The 16657-nt window shown below is 40.1% G+C and overlaps 1 protein-coding gene across 4 annotated transcripts in view; it reads left to right on the top strand.

Moving 5' to 3' along the window:
* Positions 1 to 421: 421 nt before the first annotated feature.
* The window catches only part of SCYL2 (SCY1 like pseudokinase 2), a 55720-nt gene continuing 39484 nt past the window's right edge, over positions 422 to 16657 (top strand). For all 4 annotated transcript variants that reach the window (XM_086400872.1, XM_086400874.1, XM_086400873.1 and 1 more), the window contains exons 1-2: positions 422 to 664; positions 12837 to 13041. In XM_086400872.1, coding sequence (XP_086256998.1) covers positions 12865 to 13041 — 177 coding nt within the window. In that variant the 5' untranslated portion in view covers positions 422 to 664; positions 12837 to 12864. The remainder of the gene's footprint in view (positions 665 to 12836; positions 13042 to 16657) is intronic.

Genomic DNA, 16657 nt, shown 5'->3' on the forward strand with positions numbered 1-16657 from the left:
GCGCAGCTTCTGAAAAGACCCAGAGGCGGTCCTCAGTCAGACTGAGAGGACAGGTGGGCGGGGAAAGGGGCGGATCCAGGAAAGGGGCGAGCCCCAGAGGCCTGAGCTCAAAGTCCAAACCTTCGCTCTCCTCAGCTGTCCCCCTCTTTAGGGCACATTTGGCTAGGCTCTAAAGGGCTACCTGTCCTTTTCCTGGAGCCTCTACGGCTCACGAAGCTCGATCCGTTCCGCCCAGGGCCGGGAAGCTGGATCTGGCAGTCAAGGCAAGGCTATGGAACCGCGGAGTCAAATGAACTGCCCTAATCTGGTCCACCGGGCTCCGCCTCCGGCCCGTGGCCCCGCCCCCACTTGGCTCTCTTCGGGGGGGTCAAAGACGTCCTGGTCCCGCCCCTTCCGAACAAGCCGGAAGTGACGTCATGCCAGGACCGACTGGTCTTTCGGTCTTCTTCCCCCTCCTTTACTCTTCCTCCCCACTCCCGCCCCTCCCCTCCCCTTTCCCCTCCTCCGGTTCCAGCCTTTGAGGCCGCACGAGTGTAGGAGGCTATGGAGTAAGCCGGCGGCAGCGGCCAGGCGCCGAGGCTGAGCAGGAGCAGCCGAGAGGCGTTTGGGGGGCGGGGTGGGGAAGAGCCCCAGGGCCGCCCCTCCTGAGGGAGAAGGGGAAGAGGTGAGTGACCGCCCATGGGCACCGAACGACCTCCTTCACCGATCGCGCACCCGCCCGGGCTCCCCAGGCAGAGAGAAGGAATGGGGAAGCACCCGCGCCCGGGGTAGGCCTCCCAAGGTCCCAGGGGCTGGCGACTGTTGCCTGGTGACGGGCCTCCTGGCTGCAGGTGGGGCCAGCTGGGCGGTAGGCGCCCTCGCGCGAAGCCGGGCTAGGGGAGCGGGAAGCTGCGGGGAGCGGATCCGGAAGGCCCGAGTCTCCCAAAGAGGCCTGGAAGCGACTGGAGACCCCGGGCTGGAGCCATCTGCTGGAGGGAGAGCCCCGTGCTCAGGCTCAGGAGCTCGGGTTTCCGCGGTGGAGATCTTGGTTCCCTTTTGGGAAATAGGACACTACTCCGGGACTGGGTGAGAAGAGCTCCCCTCAGTGTTGAGGTGCGCCTCTGATAACCTGGGTTACCATCTGAGGCCGTCCGGCCCAGCGTCGTTTTCTGACAGGAGCTTTAGTTCTGGAATGGAAGGTTATTGTTTGTGAGGTGGGTGGGGCAGGTGTTTTGTTAAATACCCTCTCCGAGGCTCCTGCTCTCCTGTTTTTCTAAGTGGGAGAGAAAGGATGGAAGAAGATTGAGACCCATGAAGCTTGCAAAAACTTGGGATCCGACAGAGTACATACCTGTGGTCAGTAATTAAGGGAACCAGTGTTGTCAAGTGAGCTCCCCTAACAGTCTTCCTGAGGCTCCAGTCTCAAGCGACTTAAAAGCACCAAGTCAGTAGTGACACAGTTTTAAGTTGCAAACTAGTATTTTTATAGATCAAGGTCTGGAGTCAAAAAATTTACAAGTTGGATTCTATGAGTAAGAAGTTTCCTAAGTCGCATTCGCAAGCCTTTTCATTCTGGAATATTAATATGGTTTAAGGTTAATGCTCCAAACCAGCCTGTCACAATAAAACCCCCTTCATGTTCATGTTCTGGTAACAGATTGAAAGTCACGTGGTTGAAGCTTCCTTTTGGACTTTACAGGTTATTTTTTCCTTTGTTTGGCTTTTTATCTTTTTTTTTCCATTTTAATACTAATTTTTTTAAGTTTTAAAATAATTTATCAGCTGAGTGTATAAGTAGAATTCTTGAGACACTATTAAACTGTAGTCATGAAAGACAATTTTGAGGGAGTGTTTAAAGGAAAGAACCTAAAGGAAAGTAAGGACCTTCATTCTGTTCAGATCCATTTTACACACATGCAGAAACCTATTCTGTTCTGTCTGATATCCAAAAACATCCAGTAAAATAAAACACTCAGTAAAATACAAGCGCAATGTACACTGAAATGTTTCTATAAAAACCAATCCCATAATTAGGAATAACTACTCATACTCACATGTTTGAAAGTCATGACTTATCTCCCAAGAAAAATAGGTCCTCTTACTGTGTTTGACTCAAGTGACCAGTTCTCATCATCCTTTCTATAGGAGTTCAAGTTTGACAACTTCCTGTCTCATATCAGTCTCTCCTGGAGTCTTACTTGAATATCTGTTGAGTCTACTCCTGGTCTTTACACTCGAGTTCCAGCCACTATCATTTCTCATTTGAATTATTTATGGTCTCCTAATTAGGGTCTTCCCAGGTGGCCCTACGGAGAAGGCAATGGCAACCCACTCCAGTGCTCTTGCCTGGAAAATCCCATGGACGGAGGAGCCTGGTAGGCTGCAGTCCATGGGGTCACTAGGATTGCACACGGCTGAGCGACTTCACTTTCACTTTCATGCATTGGAGAAGGAAATGGAGACCCACTCCAGTATTCTTGCCTGGAGAATCCCAGGGATGGGGGAGCCTGGTGGGCTGCCGTCTGTGGGGTCGCACAGAGTCGGACACGACTGAAGTGACTTAGTAGCAGTAGCAGGTGGCCCTAGCGGTAAAGAACCCGCCTGCCACTGCAGGAGACATAAGAGACACAGGTTTGATCCCTGGATCGGGAAGATCCCTGGAGTAGGAAATGGCAACCCACTCCAGTATTCTTGCTTAGAGAATTCCATGGATAGAGGAGCCTGGCAGGCTACAGTCCATAGGGTCACAAAGGGCAGGCACGACTGAAGCGACTTAGCACACACAGAGCACACAATTAGGGTCTACCTGCATTTACTGTTGGCTTCTTCTATAGTTTTGCACACAAGACTGAGTGATTTTTCAAAATGCAGATCTGATCACATAATCTTCATGTTTGAAACTCTTCACTTTTTTTAAGAGAAACTAAAATCCTTAACAGGTTGTTTGGGCAGCTCTTAATTGCCTTTGCAACCTCATCTCCACAGCGCCTTCTGGCCTCCTCCTCTTCTCCTGGTCACTTTGTTCTTTCTGTTCTGCTTCAGGTGTATGGCATTTGATTATGATGCTTCCTTTGCCTGAAAATGCTCTTCCTTTGCTTTTCATCCAGTTAACGCCTGCTCTTCATTCAGCTTGCATCAGGGAAGACTTTCCTAATTAGGATACATTCCCCTGATTATATGTTCTCATGACGCCATTGCAGAATTGCCATACTGATTAATACTTGTTAAATTAATGAGATTTCCCTCATGTCTTGATACTGTGTAAGTGCTTAATAAATGTTTGTTAAATGTATGAATTTATTGACTTCTTATGAAATGTGCCAGGAATTGTTCTCAGTATTTTGCGTGCATCATTGTCTTTAATCCTCACAACAGTTACTTGAGGCATGGGTGACAGTTTCCCTTTTTTAAAGACTGAAAATAGTGTTAGGGAGGCTAGTTGGTGGTTATAGTGCTTTTATGAAACCTGGCATTTGAACCCAGGTTTTGCTGCCAGTGAAGACTATACTTAATCATGTAATTCTCATACTGCGCGTCGTAATCACCTGGGAAGCTGCTCAAAATATGAATGTCTTGACTGCACATTTATGGATTCTGACTCCAGAGGCTTGAGATGGTAGCTTGGCATTTGTATGTTTTAACAAATTGTATCCAACTTTTTGCAACCCCGTGGACTGTAGCACCCCAGGCTTCCTTGTCCTTCACTATCTCCTGGAGTTTGCTGAAATTCATGTCGGTTGAGTAGGTGATGCTGTCTAACCATCTAATCCTCTGCTGCCCTCTTTTCCTTTTGCCTTCAGTCTTCCCAGCATCAGAGTCTTTTCCAATGAGTCGGCTCTTCCCATCAGATGGCCAGAATATTGGAGCTTCAGCTTCAGCATCAGTCCTTCCAATGAATATTCAGGCCTGATTTCCTTTAGGATTGACTGGTTTGATCTCTTTACAGTCCAGGGGACTCTCAAGAGTCTTCTCCAACACCACAGTTTAGACGTTCACCAGAATTTAAAGATCATTGCTTTGAAGTTTGAAAACCATTTTTTTCGACAACACTTCTGTGCTGTATGAGTTTCGGTTTTCACGCATTTCAGTTTTACTGCACTGTATTTCAGATTTCAGGTCTTGCACCCCACTCCAGTACTCTTGCCTGGAAAATCCCATGGACGGAGGAGCCTGGTGGGCTGCAGTCCATGGGGTCACTAGGAGTTGGACATGACTGAGCGACTTCGTTTTCACTTTTCACTTTCATGCATTGGAGAAGGAAATGGCAACCCACTCCAGTATTCTTGCCTGGAGAATCCCAGGGATGGGGGAGCCTGGTGGGCTGCCATCTGTGGGATAGCACAGAGTCAGACATGACTGAAGTGACTTAGCAGCAGCAGCAAGGAATAATCACAGTCCTAAGGAAATAAGCTTAGTTATCATATTGTCTAATTTCCCAGTCAGTTATTCTTTTTCTTCTGGCTAGAGTTGCTGAATTAAAAGTAGAGAAGTCACTTCGCTGACAGAGGTCCTTATGGTCAAAGCTGTGGTTTTTCCAGTATTCATCTATGGATGTGAGCATTGGACCATAAAGAAGGCTGAGCGCTGAAGAATTGATGCTTTTGAACTGTGGTGCTGGAGAAGACTCTTGAGAGTCCCTTGAACAGCAAGGAGATCAAATCAGCCAATCCTAAAGGAAATCAACTAAATAAACTAAATATTCATTGGAAGGACTGATGCTGAAGCTGAAGCTCCAGTACTTTGGCCACCTAATGTGAAGAGCCGACTCACTGGAAAAGACCCTGATCCTGGAAAAGATTGAGGGCAAGAGGAGAAGGGGACAACAGAGGATGAGATGGTTGGATGGCATTGACTCAATGGGCATGAGTTTGAGCAAACTCTGGGAGATAGTTAAGGACAGGGAAGCCTGGCGTGCTGCAGTTCGTGGGGTCACAAAGAGTCAGACACAACTTAGCGACTGAACAACAGAGTTGCTGAACAGTGAGACACTGCCAGCCCAGTGCTGTTTCTTTTTCTTTTTTAATTATAATAATTTCTAAGCATCTGGTTGACTTTCTGTAGTAAAAACTGTACTTAGTTCATGGGCTGAAAGTGCCTTCTAAAGAGTTGGATGTAATTTTTCCTCAAATTTTACTTATTGTTCAAATTAGTTATTTGATACTTTAGCATATGTTGCCTTATAACCTCACATTCTGCTTTTAAAATCTTACTGTATACAAACTTAATGATGAAAACAGTGTTTTACTTCTTGTTTCTCCTACTGTGCCTAGCCTGGTGTTTTTCACCTCTTCTCTACCCAGTAATTTATTGAGTGATGTGTGCTTCACTTTACATTGCTAAGTCTTCTTAGTTTTTTTGTTTCTTAAATCAGGGATGTCTCTTGAAATAATTGCTTCTAGCTCAACTTATAATAAATATATACTGTTTGTAGTTATAAAAAGAATGATTGTGTTCAGCTGATACAATCTTTGTTTCCCAAGTAAAACTAAACATGGTTTCTGTATAGGCCAAAGAATGTTTTTAACCATTTTTTAAAAACACTATCTTTTTAAAAACTTTAGTAATCTGTAAGCACCCCCTACAAAAAAAAAGTATTTCAAAAATTCTGTGGTTGGTTTACTTCTCTACCTCTTGCTACTTTGATGGTAAGCTCTTTCATGGCTTATTTTTTCTTCTTTTTTCCCCAGTTTCTTATGTGGTGTCAGGTACATAGTGGGTGCTCAATAAATATTAAATAGTTCACCAGATGAATTTTCATGTCTGTTTCTACCTTGGGTACACCAGTGTTGACTCTGTTTGGCTAATGGATAGGCAACTCAAATTTGAATATCAACTCTGAAAATATCCTGTGATTTGATACTCAGACTATTTACAGTTTTCAAATCACATCATATATAGTCTTCCTCCCCTTCATGTCTTGGCACATGTCTTGGTCCTTTCTGGAAACTCCTTCACTTTTCTCCTACTTGAAAAACACTTCTTTTCTTTTTTTCTTTTAAATTTTTTTACTGATTTACAAACACTTCATTTTTGAGCCCATCTTCATGTTCCCAAAGCATGTTACATTCATACTCTAGTTAACTGGTATAAGTCTTTGCAGGTCAGAGTGTGCTACTCAACTGAGTCCCTAAATAGCAGAAATGTTTCCATTTACATCTGTATTCCCAACATATGACAAGTGCATGGCATGTAATACATAGCTTAGGCAGAGTTAGAGGAAAGGATATGTAGGTTTTAAATCGGATTTTAATGTCTCTTGCACCTTCCCATCAAAATCAGTAGCAGATGTTCATAGAAAACAACTTGGCATGGCAATAAATGTTTTCATAATTCCAGTAGCAACATTTTCCAACTGCTTTCAGAAATGCAGTATTAAATAGAAAAAGGAAAGTGAATTTTTATTTCTATTTACAGACAGTTCAAATCTTTAACAGAAGAAAGTAAGTTATATCTAAATAAATATAATTTAATTGACTGAGAAAATAGGACACAAACTAATGCTACCTTTGTCCAGTGGCCTTCTAGATATTTTTGCTTGTGTATTCTCTAATTTTGTAAGACATTGTGCTTTTTGTGCTTTAAGTTGATAGCATCAGAATTTTTTTTTGTCAAGGGTTTAGATAGTTACAAAGTTTCTAATTTCTAGATTATGTTTTATTTTTATCAGAACCTTGGAGTTTTTGCTTATTAATTGAAATAAGCTTGTTCTGTACACTCCTGTAATAACTATCTTGTTTCTTAATTGTAGTTCTGTGACAGATAAGGCATAGGATTTTGCCGTTAAGAACTAAAGCACAAGCCCCTTCAGAATTTCTTACCAAACTTCTTTTTGCTTTACTCTTAAGAGACTTTCAGGATTAATGTATTCTAGAACTGCATTTTCCCTTTTGGCATGCCTGCTAAGGTTTTGTATACCCAGAGAAATGCCCTATAATAAGACTGGGATTTGGTCAAGTGGGAGAAAATTGTGAAAAAGAGTTGGTTAGGAAAATTTGCAAGACACACACTTGTTCTTAGGCAAATCAATTTTAGGAAAGAACACACATGGCTTCCCTGGTGGCTCACTGGTAGAGTCTGCCTGCCAGTGGGGGAGACGGGGTTTCAATCACTGAACTGAAAAGATCCCCTGGAGAAGGAACTGGCAACCCACTCCAGTATTCTTGTCTGGGAAATCCCACAGACAGAGAAGCCTGACGGGGTCCATGGAGTTGCAAAAGAGTGGAACAGGACTTAGCATCTAAACAACAACCACATGCCATGAGTGATAGGCCTTTGGACCTCTTTCTGTGCGATAGACCGTTAAACAATCTAGTGAAGCCTATGGACCTGTTCTCAGAGTAACATTTTCGCAGCTTGTCAGTTTCTTTTTACAAAAGCCTCTGGGATTCTGATTGGATTACATTGTGTCTATAGATTGATGGGGAAAATTGACAATATCTTAACAATATTGTACAAAGAACAATATTGTCTGTACAACTTTTTCCATTTAAGTCTTCAATTTTTCACAGAAAATTTTATTTTCATTATGCAAGTCTTTGTGTCTTTGTATCTTTTTTAAGTCCTTGTATCTTGTTAAATTTATCCATAAGTATTTTGTGTCCTTGAGATGCTATTTTTTCCATTTGCTGTATTTATTTGCATCAGTATTTGCCTTTTAAATTTTTTACTTTTTTTTTTAGTTCCTTAATTTTTTTAATTGAAGTAGGTTTGATTTACAACGTTCAGTTTCAAGCATACACCAAAGTGATTCTGTTATGCATACATACATACGTATATGTATTTTCTTTTCCAGGTCATTTTCCATTATAAATTACTACAAGATACTTTCTCATAGGCCTAGGCTCCCATGAAATCACTGCTTTTACCCTTGGTTCCAGTGCTTGTGAGATTTTTGTGTGCATCCTTTTAAGAGTGAAGTCTGTGGAACTCCCATGGCTAAGCCCAGCTGGCCCTCAAGGCCAAATGTTCTGGGAGTTCCTCCTCCCAGTGTGCTAGAGCTCTGGGCTGGGGAGCCTGATGTGGGGCTCAGAACTCACTCCTGTGAGAGAACCTCTGTAATAAAATTTTTCTCTAGTTTGTGGGGAAATATCTTGTATTCTGGGGGAGTATGAGATTTGATTATATCGTGAGTCCACTCCTCTTACCTGTCTTGTGGGTCTGTCTTTATGTCCTTAGTTGTAGAGGATCTTTTCTGATAGATTTCAGTCCTTTTCAGTGGATTGTTTTGATTTTGATGTGCTCAAGAGAGGAAATGAGCTTAGGTTCCTTCTATTCCACCATCTTGGCCATTCCTCCCTTCAAAATGGTAATTTTGAAATTTCCATGTTCAGTTGTCTGTTTCTAAAATATAAAAGTAGTCTTTTTAAAAAAGTATTTTCATATTCTGCCTTCATGCTAACTTACGTATTAATTCCAGTAGCTGTTTTTGTGGATTACTTCTGACTTTCTGTGTATATGATCATGTTATTGAGAATAAAGAATTTTACTTCTTCTCTTCCTTCCTGTAGATATTCAGAGATACCATTTATCAGGTTGAGGAAGCTCCTTTCTGTTCTTAGTTTGCTGAGAGTTTTTATACTGAATGAGTATTGACTTTTGTCAAAAAAATTTTTTCTGCCTTAACCTAGTTATTGTTCAGTAGCTCAGTTGGGTCCAAATGTTTACAACCCCATGGACTACAGCTCGCCAGGCTTCTGTGCCTTCACTATCTCACCGAGTTTGTTCAAACTCATGTCCATTGAGTCGATGATGCCGTCCAACTATCTCATCCTTTGTTGCCCGCTTCTCCTGCCCTCAGTCTTTCCCAGCATCAGGGTCTTTTCCAGAGAGTCTGCTCTTCGCAAATGGTGGCTGAAGTACTGGAGCTTTCAGCTTTAGCTTCAATCCTTCCAATGAATATTAAGGGTTGATTTCCTTTAGGATTAACTGGTTTGATCTCCTTGCAGTCCAAGGGACTCTTAAGAGTCTTCTCCAGCACCACAGTTGGAAAGCATCAATTCTTTAGTGCTCAGCCTTCTTTATGGTCCACCTCTCACATCCACAAACGACTACTGGAAAACCATAATTTTGACTATATGGAGCTTTGTCGACATAGTGATGTCTCTGCTTTTTAATATGCTGTCTAGGTTTGTCATAACTTTTCTTCCAAGGATCGAATGTCTTTTAATTTCTTGGCTGCAGTCACCCCATACTCAGCAGTCAACCCATCTAAGCCTGGAGTTCTGTTTGTGGTAAGAGTTGTAGTTATGAAATGCATTTCTTTTACTGGGTTGGCCAGAAAGGTCATTCGGGTTTTTTCTGTAACATCTTACAGGAACTATAGGGTTATTTTGACTTTCTCTTCAGTTATGGTAGTTGTACCTTCCAAAGAATTTTTTCATTTTATCCAAGTTGTTGAATTAATTGGCTGGCATAAGATTGTCCATAATATAATACCTGATTGATTCAGAATTTATAGAATTTGTAAGGGATTAGCATCTGCAGGATTTCCTCTATTTACAATACTGGTCATTTGTGTTTTTAAAAGTTTAATGTAGTTAGAGATTTATCTTAAAAAAAGTATGTGGCTTCATTGTTTTTCTTTTTCATTTCTCTTGTTAAATTAAATTCAGTCTATTCCATTTAAGTGTATTCTTTATTTTCTTCTTTCTACTTTTAAAATTTATTTTGAGTTTAATTTTCTTCTTTTTTCTAACTTCCTAAGTTGGAAGCTTATGCCATTGATTTTGAAATTTTTTCCCCTAATATAAACATTTAAAGCTATGAATTTCCTACAAGGCATGCTTTGCCTACATACCACAGATTTCTCAATTTTGTTCATTTCCAGATACTTTAAATTTTTTTCTGTGATTTCTTTTTTAACCCTTCAATATTTAGAAGTGTTGTTTAATTTCCAGGTATTTGCATTTTTCTAGATATTTATCTATCACTGACTTCTAGCTTAATTTCATTGTCCTTGTTGAGCATATTTTATATTATTCCAGTAGTTTCACTCATTTTGAGACTTGTTTTATGGTCCAGCATATAGTCTATCTTAGTGAATATACCATGTACATATGAAAACAAAATTAATTCTGCTTTTGTTGAGTGGAGTGTTTTAGGTTACTTGATTTGTTTCTGTTAAGTCGCTAAGTCGTGTCCTGCTCTTTTGTGACCCCATGGACTATAGCCCACCAGGCTCCTGTGTCCATGGGATTTCCCAGGCAAGAATACTGTAATGGGTTGCCATTTTCTTTCTCCAAGGGATCTTCCCAACCCAGGGACTGAACCCACATCTCCAGTGTTCAGGACTTCTACGTCCTTACTGATTTTCTGTCTTTTTGGTCTTTCTGTCCATCAGCCATTAAGAACGGATCTATGAAGTCTCCAGATACACTTGAAGATTTGTCTATTTCTTCCTTCAGTTCTATTAGTTTTTGCTGCATTTATTTTGAAGCTCTGTTAGTTCAGTATGTACACATTTAGGATTGTTATATCTTCTTGAGAATTGACAACTTTGTCACTGTAAAGTGTCCCTCTTTGTCTTGAAGCCTGTTCTGTCTGTTATTAATATAGCCACTCCAGCTTGATATATTTTCACATTTTTAAACTTAGTTGCAGCATGTGGGATCCAGTTCCCTGACCAGTGTAAGCCCAAGTCTTAACCAGTGAACCACCAGGGAAGTCCCCATTTTTAAACTTTTAAATCATCCTATAAAGTGGGTTTCTTGTAAACAGTGTATAATTGAGTCTTGCTTTTTTAATATAGTTTGATAGTCTCAGTCATTTAACAGGGCCTTAAATCATTTACATCTAATGTAGTTATTTATATGGTTGGATATAACTCTATCTTGTTCAGTTCAGTTCAGTAGCTCAGTCGTGTCCGACTCTTTGTGAGCCCATGAACTGCAGCACACCAGGCCTCCCTGTCCATCACCAACTCCCGGAGTTTACCCAAACTCACGTCCATCGAGTCGGTGATGCCATCCAGCCATCTCATCCATTGTAATCCCCTTCTCCTCCTGCCCCCAATCCCTCCCAGCATCAGAATCTTTTCCAATGAGTCAACTCTTCGCATCAGGTGGCCAAAGTACTGGAGTTTCAGCTTTAGCATCAGTCCTTCCAAAGAATACCCAGGACTTATCTCCTTTAGAATGGACTGGTTGGATCTCCTTGCAGTGCAAGGGACTCTCAAGACAATACCACAGTTCAAAAGCATCAATTCTTCGGCGCTCAGCTTTCTTCACAATCCAACTCCCACATCCATACATGATGACTGGGAAAACCATAGCCTTGACTAGACAGACCTTTGTTGCCAAAATAATGTCTCTGCTTTTGAATATGCTGTCTAGGTTGCTCGTAACTTTCCTTCCAAGGAGTAAGTGTCTTTTAATTTCATGGCTGCAGTCACCATCTACAGTGATTTTGGAGCCCCAAAAAATAAAGTCTGACACTGTTTTCCCATCTATCTGCCATGAAGTAATGGGACCAGATGCCATGATCTTCGTTTTCTGAATGTTGAGCTTTAAGCCAACTTTTCCACTCTCCTCTTTCACTTTCGTCAAGAGGCTTTTGAGTTCCTCTTCACTGTCTGCCATAAGGGTGGTGTCATCTGCATATCTGAGGTTATTGATATTTCTCCTGGCAATCTTGATTCCAGCTTGGGCTTCATCCAGCCCAGTGTTTCTCATGATGTACTCTGCATATAAGTTAAATAAGAAGGGTAACAATATACAGCCTTGATGTACTCCTTTTCCTATTTGGAACCAGTCTGTTGTTCCATGTCCAGTTCTAACTGTTGCTTCCTGGCCTGCATACAGGTTTCTCAAGAGGCAGGTCAGGTGGTCTGGTATTCCCATCTCTTTCAGAATTTTCCACAGTTTATCGTGGTCCACACAGTCAAAGGCTTTGGCATAGTCAATAAAGCAGAAATAGATGTTTTTCTGGAACTTTCTTGCTTTTTCCATGATCCAGCAGATGTTGGCAATTTGATCTCTGATTCCTCTGCCTTTTCTAAAACCAGCTTGAACATCTGGAAGTTCACGGTTCACGTCTATCTTGTTACTTACTTTCTGTTTTTCACATTTGTTCTTTGTTTTTTTTCCTTTTCCTATTTTTTAAAAAATTAACTCAGTTTACTTAAGGGTTCCATTTTATTTCCACTGTTGGCTGTTTAGGTTTGTCTCTTTATTATTTTAGGTATTGCTCTAGGGTCTGTAATATGTCTTTAATGTGCCACAGTCTAACTTCAAATGATATTATACTACCTCACATATAAGAATATTTCAAAAATATACTTTCACTTCCCCTCTCTTATCCTTGGTTTGTCTTGTCATATTTTTACTTTTACATATAAGCGCAATACACTTTTGCCATTTTTTCTTTAAATGATTAGCTATCTTTTAGAGATAATGTAAGATTAGTTTTTTATATACCTGAATAATTTTTACTTTTAGAGTCCTCCATTCCTTTTGTAGATTCAGATTTCCAGCTGGTATAGTTTGGTATAACAGTAGAGCCTTTCAGGTTATGTATAGTTATTTTTACTGAGAGGAAAGATTCAGACCCTCTGTACCACTTCAAGTCTTAAAGGGTCTTATAATATGCACCATTATTATATGGTGCATATTGACGTTAGTGTCAAGTGTGACTGTGTCTTTTCCCTTATTAGTCTGTGACAGTTAAGGTTGAAGCACAGTTTGGCTCCTAGACTCAAGTATATTGGGTTCTCTGAAGGCAAAACTAACATATACCTTTGTCTCTATAGGATTGTTTTGCTTGTTGTTTGGGGTATATTAAACTTTCAAAATAAGTAATGAATAAGTGCTTAAAAAGTAAGAAGCAATGATCACTGCTCTCCTATACTTCTATGTTTCTAGGTAACTATAACTACCCAGAACTGCAGCCATGGAGTCCATGCTAAATAAGTTGAAGAGTACTGTTACAAAAGTAACAGCTGACGTCACTAGTGCTGTGATGGGAAATCCTGTCACTAGAGAATTTGACGTTGGTCGACACATTGCCAGTGGTGGCAATGGGCTAGCTTGGAAGATTTTTAATGGCACAAAAAAGTCAACAAAGCAGGTAAGTTTTAATTTAGAGTTCAGCTGGAAAAAAAACACACATGCTAATAATGACCATACTGTGCATGTACGCATTTTTATTTTAAGAAATGCTGAAAGTAATCGGTTCTTCAGTTGTCGTTTCATTCATCTAAGGAAGTCATAGAAAAACAAGTGCTTTTAAACATGCCCTTGAATGTCCTAGTTACAAACACATTATTTGATGTATCAACTCATCTTGTGATTTAATTTTGTTTACTTAATAACAAACATATCAGTTGAGCAAATGAGTGTATTAGATATTTAGCAAAATGTTTTAGAATAAAAATTCCCATGTTCCTTTTATCTTTATCAATAAGTTATGACATACTACTCAGTTAAACTTGTCTAATGTTAGGTGCACTCTTTTTTTAAGCACTCTTACTTCCCTCTTTTCTTCTACAGTCTTCCAGAAAATAGACTTCTGTAATATTTTTTCATGTTTATTAACCTGATAGTTTTTACCATCAAAGGGCGATACATTTGTGGGATATAATCAGTAGTATGTTTTGGGGTATATTGATTTAAAAGTTATTTGGAGACTGTTCTTTTGGTGAAGAGTAGTTTGAGTTGTATTTTTATTAATTTAAGAAACCAACAGATAGTTCTGAGAAACATGGAGGATTGTTAAAATTCACTAATCACTTTCTTTTGGAATTGCTGAAGAATTGGAAAATCTCCAGGTTTAAAACCGGTGTGGAAATACATTCTTTAAAAAGAAAAATTAGTTTCCAAAAGTACTTCATTTCCCTGTATGTGAAACATATAGACTTTAAGACATGTGGGGTTTATTACACATATTTTCCAATGAGTATCAAAATTGTATAATTGTGGGTATACATTATGACTTTTCCAAAATCAGATTATTCCCAAATAAGTATATTAAAGACTGAATTGGCTTTGGTTATCCTTTTATGAAGGAGGAGTCTTGGTCCTGTGATAGATTGCTGATATGTGGTTTGTACCTGACCTTAAATCTTGTTTTTATTCCCATTTGATTGGAAGTCCTTAAGTCCAAAGTTGATCTGTACCTTAGATATTGATTGGTCATTTTTGAACATTGTTTTCATTTTCACCAGCAGCTCATCCAAAAAATAATGGTTCCTTGAGTATTGACTACTTAGAAAGCTATGAATGAAATCATGAAGTTATGTAAATGACCAACCTCCAATGCCAGTACAAATTGCTTTTATAATCAGTTATATAAAGGAAAAGTGAAAGACTCCCACATTTACTAAATTTTGCATTGTTTATTAAGAATGCAATAACATAATAGTGTCTTTGTCCTTAATCAAAAGTGTTCAGGGTATTTCTGTTTATATCATTAGTTCATATGCTGAAACCCTCTGTTACTATTGGTGCTTCTGTTGTTGCCATAGAATGTGAGAACCAGGCACAAATAATAGATGATTGCTTAGATATTGCACGTTAATATAGCATTTCTCAGCAGTTGACTTTCAGAACTGAGTTTTCTTATGAAACTATACTGTACTCCTTTTTTTTTCTGACAAAATTATTGCTTTGAGGGAAAAAGTAGTTTGAGACTATATCATTGCTCTCTGTGGATATGATTTTGAATTTTCTTTCTTTGCCTCTTTCAAACCTCAGAGGTTAGAACTCTGAGTATCCTGTCTGGAATGCTGACTGGTTGCTTAAGGAAGAGCTGAGTGTCTAACCAGCTTGGCACTGAAGCCTCATTTGAATTTCTCCCTTAATTGAAAAATGTTAATTCTTTTTTCAGTAGCCTCATATTTATTAAAAGAGAATCAGAGAAAACAGATAATCTAGAGCTGTACTTAATACAGTACTGGTAGCCATACAGTACGTATGGCTTTTTCAGTTAATTAAAATTAAGATTAAATTTAGTTTTTCTGTTGTTGGACTGATCACATTTCAAATGCTGCATAGCCACATGTGGCTAGTATTACCATATCAGACAATGCAGGTATAGAACTTTCTATCATCACAGAAAGTTCTGTGCTGATTTTAGAGAAACTGGGAGAAAAATAATGGAAAAGGATACTCTTCTTTCTCCTTTACTTCCCTCTTAAGTGACATTGAGGCTGAAGGAATCTTGCCTACCCTCTCAGGTTTTTTACTTAGCATATAGTGTACTTGATTGTAGTTGCGTTTATAGCAGAATGAAAGTGAAGTGAAAGTGTTAGTCATTCAGCCGTGTCCAACTTTTGTGACTCCATGGACTGTAGTCTGCAAGGCTTTTCTGTCCATGGGATTCTCCAGGCAAGAATACTGGAGTGGGTAGCCATTGCCTTCTGTGGGGGATCTTCCTGACTCAGGGATTGAACCTGGATCTCCCACATTGCAGACAGATTCTTTACCATCTGAGCCCCCAGGGCAGCCCTTATAGCACAATATATTATCTTAAATTTGACTTCGAGGTAAACATTAGGTAAGATACTTTGGGCTAGGAGATTCTTATATCTGGTTTTAATAGTTAAAAATAGGAAAGTGTTTTCTCTTGTTACATGGCAGTGAAATAAATACTGCTGCTGCTAAGTTACTTCAGTCGTGTCCAACTCTGTGTGACCCCGTGGACGGCAGCTACCAGGCTCCTCCGTCCATGGGATTTTCCAGGCAAGAGTACTGGAGTGGGGTGCCATTGCCTATGATATTCAAACTATTGCATTTAAAGTTTACATCTTGCTCTTTCCTCCATTTCACATTTTACTGTTTTTTACATGATTTTCAAAAAGTATCATAATTTCACTTGTATTAAAAAAAAACCCCATAAAAAATACAGCAGTATTTCCAAGTAAAAAGAATCCTTATAATAGTATTTTCAGGGTTTGTATACATAGCCCTTTGAGGGATATCTATGTATTTTTTCCTAGGATTGGTTATTTCAAGTTCACATTCAGATCAGTCACTCAGTCGTGTCCGACTCTTTGTAACCCCATGAATCGCAGCACGCCAGGCCTCCCTGTCCCATCACCAACTCCTGAAGTTCACTCAGACTCACGTCCATCGAGTCAGTGATGCCATCCAGCCATCTCATCCTCTGGCGTCCCCTTCTCCTCTTGCCCCCAATCCCTCCCAGCATCAGAGTCTTTTCCAATGAGTCAACTCTTCCCATGAGGTGGCCAAAGTACTATAGTTTCAGCTTTAGCATCATTCCTTCCAAAGAAATCCCAGGGCTGATCTCCTTCAGAATGGACTGGTTGGATCTCCTTGCAGTCCAAGGGACTCTTAAGAGTCTTCTCCAACACCACAGTTCCAAAGCATCAATTCTTCGGAGCTCAGCCTTTTTCACAGTCCAACTCTCACATCCATATATGACCACAGGAAAAACCATAGCCTTGACTAGACGAACCATTGTTGGCAAAGTAATGTCTCTGCTTTTCCACATGCTATCTAGGTTGGTCGTAACTTGTCTTCCAAGGAGTAAGCGTCTTTTAATTTCATGGCTGCAGTCACCATCTGTAGTGATTTTGGAGCCCAGAAAAATAAAGTCTGACACTGTTTCCACTGTTTCCCCATCTATTTCCCATGAAGTGGTGAGACCAGATGCCATGATCTTCGTTTTCTGAATGTTGAGCTTTAAGTCAACTTTTTCACTCTCCTCTTTCACTTTCATCAGG

This window comes from Bos grunniens, chromosome 5 (assembly GCF_055505025.1).
Source record: "Bos grunniens cultivar Pamir isolate PY7600 chromosome 5, Bosgru_T2T1.0, whole genome shotgun sequence".
Classification (NCBI taxonomy): domain Eukaryota; kingdom Metazoa; phylum Chordata; class Mammalia; order Artiodactyla; family Bovidae; genus Bos; species Bos grunniens.